Source organism: Bombus flavifrons, chromosome 17 (assembly GCF_040668555.2).
Source record: "Bombus flavifrons isolate JBK064 chromosome 17, iyBomFlav1_principal, whole genome shotgun sequence".
Classification (NCBI taxonomy): Eukaryota; Metazoa; Arthropoda; class Insecta; order Hymenoptera; family Apidae; genus Bombus; species Bombus flavifrons.
In genome coordinates, this window is record NC_138458.1 from 3,718,123 (window position 1) to 3,735,637 (window position 17,515).

The 17,515-nt window shown below is 32.6% G+C and overlaps 1 protein-coding gene across 2 annotated transcripts; it reads right to left on the minus strand.

The window, feature by feature from the left end:
• Window positions 1-2,141: 2,141 nt before the first annotated feature.
• Window positions 2,142-6,496, minus strand: Tert (telomerase reverse transcriptase). 2 transcript variants are annotated; one of them, XM_069130656.1, is made up of 9 exons: window positions 6,027-6,496; window positions 5,301-5,863; window positions 4,887-5,224; window positions 4,597-4,805; window positions 4,276-4,523; window positions 3,980-4,173; window positions 3,668-3,895; window positions 3,293-3,543; window positions 2,142-2,412 (listed from the first exon to the last, which is right to left on the minus strand). In XM_069130656.1, the coding sequence occupies exons 1-9, from the start codon at window positions 6,058-6,060 to the stop codon at window positions 2,237-2,239; spliced, it is 2,241 nt and encodes a 746-aa protein (XP_068986757.1). In that variant the 5' UTR covers window positions 6,061-6,496; the 3' UTR covers window positions 2,142-2,236. The 2 variants fall into 2 exon arrangements, with proteins under 2 accessions (XP_068986757.1, XP_068986758.1); XM_069130657.1 differs by lacking the exon at window positions 6,027-6,496 and having other exon boundaries at window positions 2,147-2,412; window positions 5,301-5,538; window positions 5,609-5,743.
• Between the last annotated feature and the right edge of the window lie 11,019 nt (window positions 6,497-17,515).

Below are 17,515 nucleotides of genomic sequence, written 5' to 3' on the forward strand. Positions count from 1 at the left end.
GGGCCCATAACCTATTATTAAATATAGGTTTGGGGTTGATATTTAATAGATTCACTCAGATTGAATTTTACTTTCTATATTTCACCACCTCGTACAAAACGTCTGAACACACCGGATACACTTAGATAATTAACACGTGATCGACTTCTAAGACAAAAGAGCGTCGTTAGGAGTCGTACCAACTTGTAGAAACTAGTGATCATACCAACTTAACGTTTCTCAACAATAAAACTACCAAGTCAGGAGATCGGTAACAACGTCATGCCATCGTTCACTTACATCGATCTTTTTGCATGTCTTACTATTATTATTATTTATTTAATTTCGATTTCATCAATTTAGAAATGAATTTGACTTACAACTTCTTTCATCCATCCTTCCATACCTATTATATCTGCTTTGTTATCGAACTTGGTTAACTAATTGCTTATTTAGTTAACCTATTCTACTCTATTTCTACTTTATCATTACCTAACCCTAGCTTTGGTTTTGTTTATCTTCCTTTTTTTTTCTAAATCCCTTAGCCAATTTATTGTTTCTTTGCAGTATCTTCCATCTTCTACGTTTCCCAGGTCATCTCTCAGTCTATCTACTTTCCTACTTACACTTTCCTTTGTTTTCTTCTAGACAGAATCTGCCCGCTTCTTCTACACTACCGCATCTTAACCTCGCTTACCTACTATTATTATACATAACTTACTATTATTTAATCTGTTATACTATTTTATACTATTTTATACTATTATATACTATTGTTTAATCTGTTCACGCACCTGGCTATTTCTCCTCGTCAATTCCGCACAAATGTATTCTTCCTTCCTCATTCCCTCTCTCTGTTTCCCTCTGAAGCCATTTCTATTTAACTATTTCATTCGCTCCCTAATACTTTTTGTCTTTAATCTTCCACCTCTAACTTCCTCTATACTTCCCTTGAATAATATCCTGCCTTCTGACTTTAGCCCTTGAATAATATCCTGCCTTCTGATTTTAGCACTTTTCCCTCGAATTTAAACGTCCTAATTCCTGTCCTTAGTTCTTAGATTTTTACCTCTTCTAGTATTATATAGTTTGGGGTACATTTATAAAGCCTTAAACATTAGCGTGTCTTATTACTCTTCCTATCCAGGAAATAATTCATTCGGATGAAAGCTCTGTGAACAATTGCATATACGAAACTATGCATAATATGCATAATGCTTTCTTTTTAATAGGAACTTTATTTTAGACAGACTATCACGTGGCACGTGGACGTTGCAACAACGCAGCATAATTATAGTTATAATACATATATTATAATCATAATTATTTGATAATAATATATTGATCGACGACGTTGTTGTAACGCCAATACACATCAGAGACCAGGCCACACACCGCGGACTGGATGGCACCCAGATGTCTGCACATCCTTGGCGTGTACCCTCAATAGTCTTAAGTACCCACCAGGGGTCTTGGAATTTTCATAGTTAAGGTCCTTCGGACCAAGCGAGTATTTCTTGTTTTAGATTCCCTTTTACGTTTATTGTCTACCACGTGTTAGTATAGAAAGTTGGTTTTCTTCACATCTGGTATGTTCCGTTAGCAACTTTCTCGCGAGGGTGGCTAAAACCCTTCCTGGTCCACCAACCGTCTTATTATCCAATCGGAGACGGTGTTTACTGCCCTTACTTTCTTAACCAAAATTGTCATCATCAAATCCGATAGTCCCGTGTCCTCAGACACACCCACTCCTAGCCTTCCTCAGACACAGTATCGTCAGTAAGACTTACTTATTCTGTATCCTTAGAATAGTCAACATATCTTTATCGGTCTCTACCCTCCTAACAGTCGCGTACTAAGTGTTACATAACGTGGTTGGAGTGAATTGTGATTTATGTTAATTCAGTGTGTATTACATTGTGCTTACTGAATTCATAATAAAGTTCAATTAAAACAAAGTTAATAGTTGTGTTACGACTCAGCTATTTTATTTCATCAACCAACCCTTAAAATTTATGTAACATTGTCATAGATAGCAAATCGATACTCTAGAGCTGGACCTATGCAGACGCGATGTACGCAAGAATCGACGGGAGCGTATAAATTTTCATATGCATCCTGCTGCCTAATTTACGGATGATTCTGGATAGTAATTGTTTAATATATTTAATATATTTCGTAAATTCATATATTTAATACTGTACATATAATTTTATAAAAATAGAAATATAGAATATATAAATATATTGGAATAATACTATAATTTATGAGATTTGTTTATTCGTATCTTTTTACGTTGTGAAAAGTATCTAATAAATTTTGGTTGTAAAATTTTGTCCTTCATAAAGACTGTTTTATAAGACATCCATAAGATGTGTAAAATTTTGCGATTCCATTTGTTGAAACTTAATTTATCTATTGTTTCTATCTCACCTAAAATAAACATTGATATTTATGTACAGTTACTTACATAACCGATCAAACACTCTATCAAACAGAATAACGTTTTGGACATTGGACCAAACAACTTGAGCTTCTTTGAAAAATTAGGAGGAATAGTTTACTAGATGACGCGTAAAAAGATTTTAAAAAAATTGCAATCAGTCAGAATCGCAAAGTACAAAGTAGAGGTAGCCAAATAATTGTAATGAATATTTAAACTACAGATTTTTTAAATTTATGTCAATTGTACGTGTATACGTATGGCTAATATGTTCGGCTGTAGTTGTAAAGATTTTAAGGGATGATTCTTGAAGCTGAAATAAGATGCAAATCTAGAACAAAAAAATTGCGTTATCAGTTTTGTTTTTTATTAGTTACTGGCAATTAACAATTGGCCGAAATATCCCTGTACATGAGCAAACCTCCTTACACGAACGAAAGTAGGTTAACCTAAACAGCGGGGTACACAGGGATCAAACGGTAGATAGGCAGCAGCTTACCTCGTACAAATCATAGAGAAGAAAATTAAGACATTTAAAGGCGTAACCGTAATCGATTGCGATTATATATTTAACATGTATATGACTAACGTATGGTTTAAATTTCATTACAGGTTCAGATACAAAATTTGCAAAAAGAGATCTTTACTATTTTCTTCGCGATTCCGACCAATCGCATTGTTTTCAAAACTTTCTTCATACGTCATCTAGTAGACTATTCTTCCTAAATTTTCAAAAAAACTCAAGACATTTGTTCCAATTTTTAAAACCTTATTCTGTTTTATAGTGTTTGCTCGGTTATGTGAGTAACTATAGATAATAATATTTCTTAACATCGCATAATAATTAATAATATAGGTAATATATCTTACCTATTAAAGATGTTTTTATAATGTGTCTTGCAATTCGTTTATCAATATTTTGCATAACTAAAAGTATACCTTGGATATTTCTTGGCTCATTATCAAATAACTCTTTTATCAAAATGCGAGTATATTCTGCCTGTAATAAGCATGCTCGTTTTATAATTCTCATTATAGTGTTTTCAGAATTAATTGTTCTGTTCAAAATAAATTTTGATAATTTCAAACGTCCTATATTACTTAACCGCTTTCTTAAATATCTAAAAAAAAATTTATAGTTAAAATCTCTATGAAATACTACTACAAAATATACATATATTGTATGTAGTAGTATATTTTTTATCATAATATTCATAATATATGTGTGTTTACACAATTACTTACACTAGAGGAGGTAAATCATCCTTTTTAGAAACTTTTATTGTATGACTGAAATTGGTATGTGAATGTTTATATTCTACTTCTAAAGTAGTACAATTAATTTCATAGCCAATGTAAGTAATATTGTCCACAGCTATGTTTCCATCACAAGCCACAACATTAGTACGAGTCTTTGATGGTTTAAAGTAACAATTATACTGTGGAATTCCTTCTTTTGTAAGTTGTAAAAATCTATTCCACAAAATAAAATGATTAATAAAATATATTTTTTTGAACTTTTTAATTATGAACTTATTAAGTGATTTTGTATCTTACTGTCTTGCAACACTTTCACTTTCAGTGACATATAAAATGTCATCTACATATTTTATAATTTTTCCAGTTGTTAAATATGTTGACATTGCTTTATGTAATATAAAATTATAATATATATCTGATAAAACTGATGATGTAATTGCACCTTGAACAACTCCTTTTGTTATAACATGAACCTCCTCATTTATTTTTACCTATAAATCAAAATATTATGTTTTGTAGGTTCAAACATCAATTTTAAATAGTATTTATAGTATTTTAATTACATAATTTTCATAAAATTTTGTTTTTCATACTCTTTGTTGAAAAATAACTTGTGAAATTTTTTCTAGTAGCCATTTTTTTTTTACTTGTTGCCATCTCATATTTGTATTTGAATATAATGTACCAGGTGCTAAAGGTAATAATAAATTTGGATCAGAGAAATATTGTTTATAACATACAATCTCCTCCACAAATTTTTTACTTTTAACTGCATAATACTTGAGTATCAAATTTTCAGGAAGATCTTTACAGAGTGATTGTATAATGTTATATAATTCCTCTATAGTATAAAATAAAAATGTTAGCACCTATTAGTAAATATATCAAATATTTAAAATTGAGAATAATTATACCTTGTATTATAGAACCAAAAGCATTTGTTACATCACAAGACACAAAATATAAATGTGTTGCTCCTTCATTATGTTTATGATGAACAATTGATTCCCATTCGTTTCCAAAATTAGTGTTTCCATATATTGTAGTATGCAATTGTTTTAAAAATTTAAATATTAGATTCAAATGATTTGTCTCAGGATTTTTATGGTCAATGGTATAATATCTAGAACATAATTTTTTAATCAATATTCTCTCTAGAATATGAAACAACATACTCATGTTTAAATACAATTTGATTACATACCTTGGTTTAACGTACTCTGGCTTAAATATAGGTCGCACATCAGAATTTTTAGGAATTAATATATATCTGCCTATTGGTGGCTTCCATTCCTTACAGTTAATATCAGGTTGCAAGGTATTTGAACGTTTTCCTTTCTTAATAAATTTCCTTTGAATCGAGTTCCAAGTTGAACGCATAATATATAATCTTTCATTATTTTTGGAAGCCAATGTCATATGAAAATATGTGTACAATATCTTCAAAAGAAATCCGACAAAAAGCCATTTTACAAGTTTTGCTATAATGCACCATTGTGTCCTAGTAGTTTTAATATCTTGCAGCCATGTAATACTAGAAATCTAAAACATAAGTATATTTTCATACTGCAAATTCATTGAATGTAATTAATTTTATTAAAAGGATGCTGTTACGTACATCTAATTTTTTAATAAAAGGTGTCAAATTAAATGATTTAAAGCATGGTGTGTCCAATAAGTGAAACATAGCTAGTTTTATTTTTTTTAAATTCCGTAACTTTCCAAACAGGTCCAGAGGAATTACTTTAGAAAATATAAGATCAAAAAATAACTTTAATTGCTTCTTGTTAACCTGATATTCGCATTCTGACTTTACTTCACTAGATTCTTGTTTCTGGGTTAAATGCTTCAGAACACTAAAATAATGGAATTTTGTATGTCTCTTTTTAAATTGCTCTAAAAGCGGAGAAACAAGTGGAATAGAACCTTCATAATCAGCAACAATATTATTTTTCATAGTTCTTTCTACAATAAACTGATATATTTCTTTTCCAGTCTCAGCCTTGTTGAAAAGACAATCTTTCAAACTTGTATAACTTTTATAGCTTGGTAAACATGAAGATGTATTATACAAAGAAATAATTAATTCTTTCTTCATATACTGTAAATTATGATACACATTTTCTTTAGGAAACATTTTCCTTTTTTCTGTTTTAGTCTTAGTTTTTATTTGAGTTGAATCTAGAATAATAATTTATTACTACTGATCCATATTATGACATTTTTAACTTTTAAGTATATTGAATTTACGTAAGTTTAGGTATGCTTAATGACATAAATGACACAAAATTATCAAAGCTTATTTGAAATATCATAAATATGATATTTAGTATGTAATACATACGATTCTTTGCACTTCGTGTAGTAAAATGATCCATCGCTTGTATTTTATAATTAAAACGTCAGTGTTGTTTACGTCAGTAAACTGCCGATATTTCTTAATACAAAGAGAGTCCAAATATCAAACACTGGTATCAAGCTATACAAACTGCTTGATTAAGATTAAGAAAATCTCTACAAGCATATGCGCATTAACTCCTCGCCGATGAGATACCGGCAACACGTGCTTAACATTACAGGCGAAGAGTAGAAAAGACAAGACATGCAATAGTTTTTCGCGTTCCTCGTCCTGGAGGTCACTTGACGTCCTTACCATTTTTGTGTCACATGCGACTTTATCGATTCGATATAGTAACGGTTTGAATTAAAATTAAAGCTAAGGTCTTCTAAGAAATTACAAATAAAATATGGAAAGGATATTTTATAATCGCAAAGGAAGTACTGAATTTTATACTTATATATACATACTACTCAGAAAATAGCAACACAATCTATAAATAACTTAAACAGACAATTTAAGGTCATGAAAAGAGAAAGAAAAGCAACTAACTTACATGCTTACACATTACATGATGTCTTGCGATATTTTACAATATCCCAGGGTGTCCAATGATGAGTGTTAATAACTTCCTTGTTGCCTAATAGAAGAGAAAAAGAATTTGAAATGATATGTTATAAAAGATTATATACATATATACCTTTTTTTGGAGAGGGGAAAATGCAATTACGTATACCCGGGGGGCACGTTAGTGCCTCCGGGCTATGTGGGGCTTGACAAGATGTAAACGCCTCTACCCACTAGAAACCCCTCCTCATTCTCCTCTTCATTGGTACTGTGTAAGCAACCCAGCACTATCTCACGGCATTACTTCGGGTTGGTCTCATTATGCACCCTGTTCAATCTCTTCTTCTTCTTCCCCTTCCTTCGATCTCTTTCTCCTTGCTTTGCCTCGCCTTCATTATCTTATAACAGAGATCTTGGAACTCCTTCCAATATTTCTCTTCGTTGGCAACCACTTCCACAACGGCAGTTGTTAGTGTCTCTCCTACTTTGTTTTCTATTACATTCCATTAGGATTTATCCATCTAGGGCATTTCAATAAGACATGCTCCGCGTCATCCCCCTCCTCATTACAGTCCCAGCATCTTGAGTAGGTCTCCTTCCTAATAGTTTTCCTATATACATTAAATATACCATGCCCACTCAAGATCTGCATAGTATAATGGTCGATGGTCCTTTTACTATCCCTGAAGTTTACTATCCATCTTTCCCCCATCTGTTGTATCGCTCTTTTGTTACTTTTCATAAGCTAACCGTACCCCTGGCTCTCGGGCGTGTATTACACTGTTCTTGCTGTTCTCACAGCATTGCATGGGAGACTGTCCTATATGCGGTGGACGTTCTTATTAATGCTGATCTTTGGGCTCTCTTCAAAATATTTTTATTTCTATGTATCGTTAGGGCTTTGGCCCATTCTGGTGTAGCGTACAGGAGCATCAGCCTTACCGCAGACTCTTTCCAGATTGTGGATAAATCTTCTGCTATTGCCTACATGAACCTCTAGATATTTAATATCCTGTTTAGTTTTTAGTAGTAACTCCCCGATATTGATCTCCATTCTTTTTTATATTCCCTTTCTCGTAAGGAGTATCACTCCCGTCTTCTCCTGAACCAGCTTTAATCCAGTATCGGAGCACCATCCACCCACCACTCTCATGGCTTCTTTTACTCTTTACTCAATCTCCTCCTGTTTTCTTACCACCATTATAAGTACGAGATCGTCGACGAAGGCTACCGCCATCAAGTCCTTATGTTTTTGTATTTGGCACAGTGTAAACCATATTTCACAGGAGTGGTCCAAGGATAGACCTCTGCGGAACTCCGGTATAGACTTTCTTTCTTATTTTCTCGTTCCTATTGTGAACTATAATCTCTCTGTTTTTTAGATAGTTACCAATATTTGCCTGGTCAGCCCTCTCTCCTCTGCTTCTCGCAGGATCTTATACCAACTAAGAGTGTTAAACGCATTTTTTATATCAAAGGCTAGCTTTCTTTTGCATAATTCCGTCATTTCCTGAACCCGACATAACGCGTCCAGAATTCTGGTCCTGTTATGTTTACTGGCCAATCCTTTGCCCGTATTTATTATATCGAGGAACTTCTTTCCCCGTTTTTCTCAAACGTGTATTCCTTGTGGACTCTAATTGGCACAATCCCATTTTTCCCCACTTGACTTTGCGTTGAAGATTCCCGCGATCATTATCGCAGGATACCTTCTTCTTGCTACTCTAATTATGCTTTTCATCTACGTTACATATACGTTAAATTGTTCCAGACTGAAGTTCGGGATTAGGTTGAGGTTAGGTTATAACCTAATCTCTAACAGTATACATTAGGTTGTCTGAAAAATGTTTTTCTTTTACAGACACGTCTTTTACAACGATGCATCTTTATACAAACATGAAATCTAATCAGTCTAACGTTGTGATCTTTATTTTGATAGAACAAAATGGATCATACGTAATTCGATAAAATAATATAATTCGGAAAATGTTGTGCATCCATTATTTCCTTATAAAACGGAAGAAACTTTTCGGACGACCTAATATCTCCAACTCTTATGCCAATTATATCATTCCTAACCTCCTTAGTCACCTCATCCGCGTGACTTCCGTTGAATAATGTGACCCAAAGCGAGGCATCACCTTTATCATCCTGCTGTACGTCTGCTGCCTATACGGTTCCGAGATGAACACAACGTCCACCCTACTTTCGCAGCTATACTCATATAGCAGTCTTGTGCTAGCCTACATCTATTTAGATTTATCTGTAGAGCTTTTATCCTTTTGTATCTCTCATTAGTGATCTTACAGACGGGCAGATCAACGAACCTGTCACGTGCCTTATATACGTACCTCCCTCCTTGGCACAAATTGTGCATCTCGGCTCGCTGGTGCAGGTCTGTGTAACGTCAATTCACACCAGAGACCAGGCCACTGTCACAGATGAAATCCGACTAAATAAAACGATAAGATAGCGAAATTCCAAGCGCCTTAGCATGAGTGACCATCGGGATAACATCCGGTCACTCTATCCGTTCTCAGAAATATATGATCGAAGCCTTTTCCCACTCCCACGAATAAAAGAATTACGAATAAATACTTCCCCTAAAATCATCCAAGGCAGTCTTGAACAGTTACGCCTAGAGCTCGGAAGTGTATTGTAAACCAGAAGAAAAATAGAGTTTCTTTTTTTTCTTAAATTTCTTTTTATTTTACGTGACATCTGCATCGTGTGCTTCCTGCTTCCGCATTTCCTGCACTGCTCTTAGCCCGGACTTATTATCGAGCATCTCGATGCGTTATGAGGTGCTATAGATGCCCTAACATATCGCATCTATAGCACCTCTATATATTCGGGAGAATTCTGGCTGTAGCTATCGTCAGCGGCGTCCTCATTTTAATAACGACACTCTTCTGAGCCCTGACCTTGCGCCTTCAGATTACCATTTATTTCGTTTTATGCAGAACTCCTTAAATGGTAAAGTTTATAATGACGCTGACGATATAAAATCACATTTAATTCAGTTTTTTGCTGGCAAAAAACACAAGTTTTATGAACTTGGAATTATGAAACTGCCTGATAGGTGGCAAAAGGTCATCGACAAAAACGGATAGTATCTAATTGAATAAAGTTATATTTTTAAGCAAAAATTTTGAATTATCATTCTGTGGCGGCACGCGCCACGGAACTTCCCAACGGTTTCGCGATACAAAGCGCTACGCCGTCAAAGCGCAACACCGACGTGCCCAATGTGCCATCGATATGCCTACGTTTCTTCTGCCGAAATCTCGGAAGAGCACACACGCGCCAGCTGCCGCGGTACATCTAATGAACGCACGCTAGTGGGGATATCGGTGGGCAATGAAGGGAAGAATCCGTTCGATCTGGAACAAAAGGACGGTCTGTCTTGAGCCGTGAAATAAATAAGTCCTCAATGCCATTGCGTAGCAAACGCGCCGATTGAACTCTTGGTGTCAATTGTTAATTGTTAATTGTTACCAGTTATTTGTTGATCATATCTGTTAATTGTTATTTGTTGACTCTGTGTGTTAAATTGTTTGTTAATATTGTTGTTTATTTAACATCAAGAGTAGTTCACCTACCAACCACCTCAATTCTTATTTGTATTTACTATAGTTGCCAACTCAATATATGCCTGGTAATATATGTATAGAAATTTTGGACTGCAGGTTGTGCAATTCTTAAATTGATATCATTTTTCAAATAGTAGTATTCAGAAATATTGATACTTTTATCGTATTCTAAATATATAATAATATTTTGGAATATTAATATTTGGAATCGCGGTTCCAGTTAAATATATCAAAAATTGATACTATTTGTCGACAACATTCCTATACTGCTACGAAATCTTGTGTTTTATCTTAACTCAATACATTCTTTATGGATTATAGAATTTTGTATGAAAATAAGCGTCGAGAAAATGTAAACCAATTAAGTGTATTTTGAGTTTCAAATCTTTTACAACATTTGAAATTTGATATAACTTACTTTGAAACTGATTGTGTTTTATTTCAATCAATGCGATCAGTTTCAAAGATTTTTGTGTAAAATTAATATCTTTATTGGTGTTGTTTTTTTTTTAATAATAATTATGCTGTAGTGAATTCAAAACATAAATCTCAGAGTTGAAACACGTTATAATTGGAATATTAGTATTCAAGTACTTATAAATAGAATAAATATTATCAATTAAAAGAAATATCATGCAAATTAAATTGGTACCTATAGAATTATGGCTGTAGCTCAGAAGGAAACCGAAATTTAAGAAACAAATACATGTAGTGTGTAATATAAGATATTTAACATCTTTCCGTACTTTAGCGAGTCAGACTCGCGATGAAGATTTTGGCCCAAACATGAATATCGCGAGTCTGACTCACGACCAGATACTTGGGCCAAACGTAAACATAACAAGCCGAGCTCGCGGGCTGTTTTTTTGCCCGTTACGATCGTGACTGAATGTTAGTTTCTGTTTACAAGAGAGAAGAAGAAAAAACAAACCTAATTAGGACCTAAACGAAAAATCTTTTGTAAGAAATGTAATAGTTTTAAATAAAGCTATACAACAAATTACATAATAACTATACAATAACTCTATAATAATTCGCAATATCAAAATAATCGTATTTGATATTGTTTAATTATTATTTCAAGTATTAATATTTTACAAAAAGTATATAAAAGTTTATCAGTTAGGCTATAAATAGATAAAAAACTCCATAACTTTTAAAGGACAGGCTGCAAAAATAATAAATCGCAATTTTTTAGCGCAATTTAGTAACATCATTCAGTTTGCATGATATAAAAGTATATAAATAAAATATTAAACTACGACTATTATTAATTCCTGCTTTTTCTCACATTATAATAAATACGTGAAAAAAATAAATGTACTTCAATAGAAACCTTCAGATTTATCGTTGACAGATACGTTAACTACAGAAAAATGAAAACAAAACATATATACAATAAATGTAGTTATTTACATCTACTAAAAGTTTCGAGTAATTTATTATCTGATGTTGAAGTGGGTCTTATTTCTAGGAAAACTCTACATCTTCTCTAGTGTTTAGTTTCTTTAGTTTTGGCACAACGATTCTCTTTACAGCGGCTTCTTTAGTTTCTATTATAGTACCGCGGAAAGATCGCCGACATACGGACAATGTCGATGATAAAGCGCAAATGCCGACAAGCCGAAAGGGTCGGAAAACTTCAATAGGGCTAATGGCCATCAATATATTTCAGCACCGCAGCCGTTGATCGTCTGTTAGCCACCGGAGAGTCAAGAGTCGTTAATCGAGAGTTGCCATATCACACTACTGCATTAAGTTCATCCACTGTAATATATCCATCTATCATTAAATTATTATATAGGATAGAAACCACTGTAAATTCTAATTTCTAATATTTCTGTTAAGGAAATTCTATAATACATTCATCCATGCATTTGCCCTCACTATTCCGAGGTATAAAACCTCAACAATTTTTTCAGCTAAAGATACTGATAGTAAGACACTTGAACAAGTTGCTATTATTAAATGTCAGGATACTAAAGATATTACATCAAAGAATATTCCAGGGTCGTTTATAAAAAAATTAAAAGTTGTTCAGTTTGCTGATTAATAGCAAGAGACTAGTGAAGCCATTCAATTGCTTTACCTCAAAAAGAAAAAGAGAAACAGCAGGTGAATGTCTATGACTATTTATTAAAAAAGAGGCTTAAGTAAAATTAAAATAGATGGCGCAAGATTTGTTGATTATATTAAAGATTTATCAAAAAAAAAAAAACCAAAGAATAGTCCAGCTAATTCAACTAGCAGATAAGGTAAACGTACACGTGAATCTCAAAGTGTGTAAATAAGCTGATTTTCATTTCTGAAGGCAGTCAAATTGTTAGACAGAAAAATGGAGATATCTTTTATATACCACACACATATGTAGTATATAAAAAGTGTTTCCATTATTACCAAAGACAAAAACACCACATGAAGAATATAAGATATGCAGTTATATTACATAATATGGTTGAGATATAATTATGCATTATAAGAGATTTCGTAATAAACATCAAATGTCTATGAATATTCCGTAATGCATCCAATTTGCAAACATTGTAACTCTGAATGTCTTATTTGAGTTTCAAATGTAATTTGTATTAATCAAATATGGCGCGCTTTTCGTGTTAGTTTAATGTCCCTGAGCAATAGGCAAAAAGCGTACTGCGTAGAACATGTTTACACCTGTTTGCGATAGCGTCCCTTTTGGAAAATAATATAGGTTATTGGGAAAAATGTGAAATAATATTATTATCGTAGAAAATTCGTGAAATTGTAGCGAGATGTTAAAGATATTTTGATTTTTAATTCAAATAGAACTTCAGAGAATCTAGGTTAATGTTAAACAATGAAACGAGATTCGTTTAAATTGTTTGATATAAAAACATAACTAAATATATTCGAAATAAAAAGGAATGGTGAACCTTGTCTATCTTCACTTTCGTCTATCTTCTTAGTACTCTTAATAAATAAAAATTATTTGTAATTTTGTTATTAATGGCGTTAATATTACGAGTTATTTGTTAGGAATGTATATAGAATAGACACTAAATAAATATTATGAATCATCTATTAGAAAAAAGAAACGAACGTATAAGTAATGCCTATATTAGAACAAATCAAATGTCACCATATTTGTGTTAAAAACAATCGTATTGACCATCAAGCACCGTGACATGCTTTCAAATTTCATGGTATTTCTCTAATGTCTTTAGTTTTTCCTTGCAATCAAATAATGATGTTCACAAAAGAAGACTAAAACATTAAAATAAACGTATAAAAAGAACATATTATATCAAAATGAAGCAATTGAGGTTAAGTTGCTTCTGAAAACTCATTGTACGAGTTACCAGTAAATGTGACTACAAAAAAAAAATGATCGAAGGGAGAAAGGTAATTTAAAAATAGATTATGATAAATTATTGAACAGCAATGTACGTAAATCAAACGAAGTGGGGAAATGAGACCGAAAACATAGCAAGAAAAGGGCAGCTGCCGCAAAACAATAGCAGCTACGATTTTCGTAAATAGAATAGAATATAAATAGAGAAATAGAATAGCGAAAGTTCGCTGGTAAATCAACAAAATTTATGTTTTTAACAGTTGGATATTATGTTCGAAGCAAAAAAATAAGAGTTAGACTGGACGCGGAAATACCCAGAGAAATTAAATACGTGTGAGCTAATATACTTTAGACGAACTAAATAAAAATAAAATATCGTAAAATTATTACAAGTATAAAATTTAACATTTTTTATCGAATTATATTTTATTAATGACCATATTTCGATGTATCAAAGAAAAGAAAAAGAAAGAAAAAAATATAGCATTTAGATTATCAAGGAAAAAATTCAAAAATTGATCGCATGTACCTGGATGTCAAACAAAATTATCTTTACAGACATACAATCTAAGAAGAATAAGATGTCTGAAATTATTGATTGATGAAAATAAATATTAAAAAAAGCTATTGCTCAAAATTAAAACAATGAAAGAGACAAAATAATGTGTTTTACTCACAAATATGAGTCACACATTCAGATATTTTTATGTAATTGATATAATTAACAAATTTATTGATAAGTAACGTTTAAAAATGCCATAATCGGACACTCGTATTAATTAAAAATTGTGAGAATAATAATTAAACTTTGTAAATACTGCAGACATCCGATTACAGCATTTTTAGACGTTACTTATCTATGATTGAACTTATTTTATACGAAAACTTAATTGCTGTTAATCAAATCTTTAAATATTCTAAAATGCAATGTAACACACACGTATACACCGTTAGTGTAACCGCGTAATTATATGTGACGTGTAACCAGAGGGGTATTTTTACAGCAGATTTTTATTCCTGGTAATATTACCACATTCGTTTGTGACTGTACCAATTTTACTAGTTAGATTGAATACAATTTCTACTGTAATTTCGCTGTAAATCGCAGAGGGCATAAAATATACTCTGATTTGTTATACGATTAATATTTCAGAACATGAGGCATGAAGTCCCATAAAATGCAAGATCTATGCTCTATGCTCTGTGCTATAAGCTTATTCTTGTAACGAAGTATCACGGGCGCTTGATGAGGTTCGAAAATGTCAGCGGGCGCCACTAGAGCGGGACACCGGACGCGCTTCCTCTGCGGCCCAAAATTAGACGGAAAATCGTTGAATCTCGTTGATTTTCGGATGGGGACCGAAGGAACGCGATAGGTGGGGGCACTATAGATAATACACTAGTTTCAGTTGAGAACGCGCACTGTCAGGCAGCCGCCGAACAGTCAAAAGTATGTCTGTTTGTCTCTAGTAATAAAAATATTCGTCAGTGATGTGCTTTACCAGTGCTTAACGTACATTATGATAGATTATTGAACGTCGTGTGAACACCAGCTAAAAAGATGAAAGAAGTTACCTGAGGTACGTTTGAAGACATGCACACATCATACAGCTACAGGTAAGAGCATTCCCTGATTTGCATTACGAAAAGTGGTCTTCTATAATGTTGTTGTTCCCTCTACTGATTTTGATTGCCAAGCTAATTCTTAGCAATTTTGGAACGTACGTGGCGGCGGTATGCTCTCGCAAAAGACGAATATATGTACTTAGGACAAATTTACACTGTTTCACTTTGGCAGAACACAATAAATGATTCATCGAAAAACGGTGCTTTTACCGTAGGAAAGAACCTATTTCATTGTATGCTTCGACGAGGAAGTTCATACTTTTCTATACAAGATAAACAAATATGAGAAAAACAAAATTGCGTAATAATTAAACTTAATTGCCTGAAAACAAAACATTGATTGCTTATTATACTTTATTTAAGAGAAGGAAGCCATTATCTTTCGTTTGAAATGATAATGGGATTAGTGAAATGATGCAATTTATTCTCTATATATAATAGTTTTTTAGATTTAATATTAAATTTACTTTTTCTGGAATAATATTTTTGTTATAATAAAACCTAAATTTCACTTTAAGAATAATTTCAATAGTTGATAGGCTGCGAATAATATATGTGACATGATGTAACTGTTTTGTCTTTTTAGTTAGAAGAATTTTTGCACAGTTGCTAGATATTGCACAAGGATAAGTATAATCATGGAAAATTCATAAGCACAGTCAACATAATTCGAATTTTATAATAATAATGTGTTCGGTCTCATTTTCAGGAATTAATTGTATTGAAAAATAATATATTTTCGTATTCTTGTTTCTTTCATTTTTCTGTGGTATTTTTATATTTTACTATAATTGCATCTTAATAATGAACCAATTTAATAAATCTTTATTATAATTTTTCCTGGGCATCTTACGGGTATGATGCTTACGAATATATTTTATGTTTCTATGTCGTGTTTTTAGAGCTTCTACTGATAATTTTCTGTAATAGAAACTACTGAATTCGATACAATGCCCACTGAGATAATAATTTATGCATTGTTATCGACATAATATATCAACTATAATGTAATGCATATAAGCTATTCGTTTTTTCATTATTTTTCTTTATTCGATATTATTTATCCTTTTTGCACATGATGTAACTTTGAAATAATGCTCAGTTTAAATATCAGCTCGTAATTTATACTTATTATGGGTGAATTTATTGTAGGCTTATTAAAAGATCTGCGTCGGTATTCGCGTCATTTGTACATCTAAATCCTTGTTTTGGTATGCCGACTAGTAAGCTCATTTGTCCTCTAAACTATATTATATTCTTTTTTTGTTTTGACGAAGACTTTTTGTGGTCGTCGCTTCGTACTTGTCATGTATTAAACCTGAAGGGTATGCGAAGTATGTTTTCAAAACATTTTACCCAAGGGTGAAAAGACGATGGCCCGTATTTGTTCATATTTTTTATCTTGTGTCTTGTTAGCAACAGTAGCTTTATTTAATTCTTCGGCATGACATCACAAATGTAACGTACTTTTTGAAGGTCAACATTGTTGAGAGTCAAATTTGATATTGACTGACCTTATTATTTGGCCCTACATAACAAACACCGTGTTGATTCTTCAGCTGCTGACATCTACGTTTTTTTTCCTGTGGCTAGCACAGTTACCCACCTTACCACGGACGAATTTGTTCCGAGTTTGTGGTGTCTATTAACCATTTTATGGAATGGTTCCATCTTTTTCAGAATGTCATTTACGCGTACTACGAGCTCTGGACACCACTTAATACGTGATGACATATTGTCGAGATTCGGAAATGCCATGTCTGAAATAACCTGCACCCCCTCCGCATTTAACCTTTCAACTTTAGTTCTATATCCTAAGAGATTGAGTGTCGGAATAGCTCCAACTGGCACTAAGTTATTGGGTAATGGGGACCAGTTCCTGAATTTGTGTTCCTCGTTTTGAGCGAGTTTCTTCCATAAATTGACTGGTCGCATAGGACGACACGTAGCATACGTAGGCATTGTACGTACAATACGTTGTTATATTCTTATTTTACTAATTCTAGTAATTCTTTAATAAATATAAGTTTGATTGGTCTACATAATAATGCTTAGGTAATATTTTACTTAGATAATATTTACTTAGATTTGCTTAGATAATATTTGTATTATCATTGTTTATTATGCGTAGCGGAAGAATAGTAGATATAGACATAAATTCATCACTTGTGAACTATTTGTGAACTTTTGCTTATACCTGAAGTTCTATTAAAGCTACACTTGATCAACAAGACATTATTAAATTTAATATCCCGTATTAAATCAATAATTGAAGAAACAGTTTTATCTAATAAATTCTGCATGTTTATCTCGTTATTTATTCCAGTTATCTCAGATTCACTCGGCAAAAGAGATTGTTTATGTTTTGGCGTAGTAGGCAG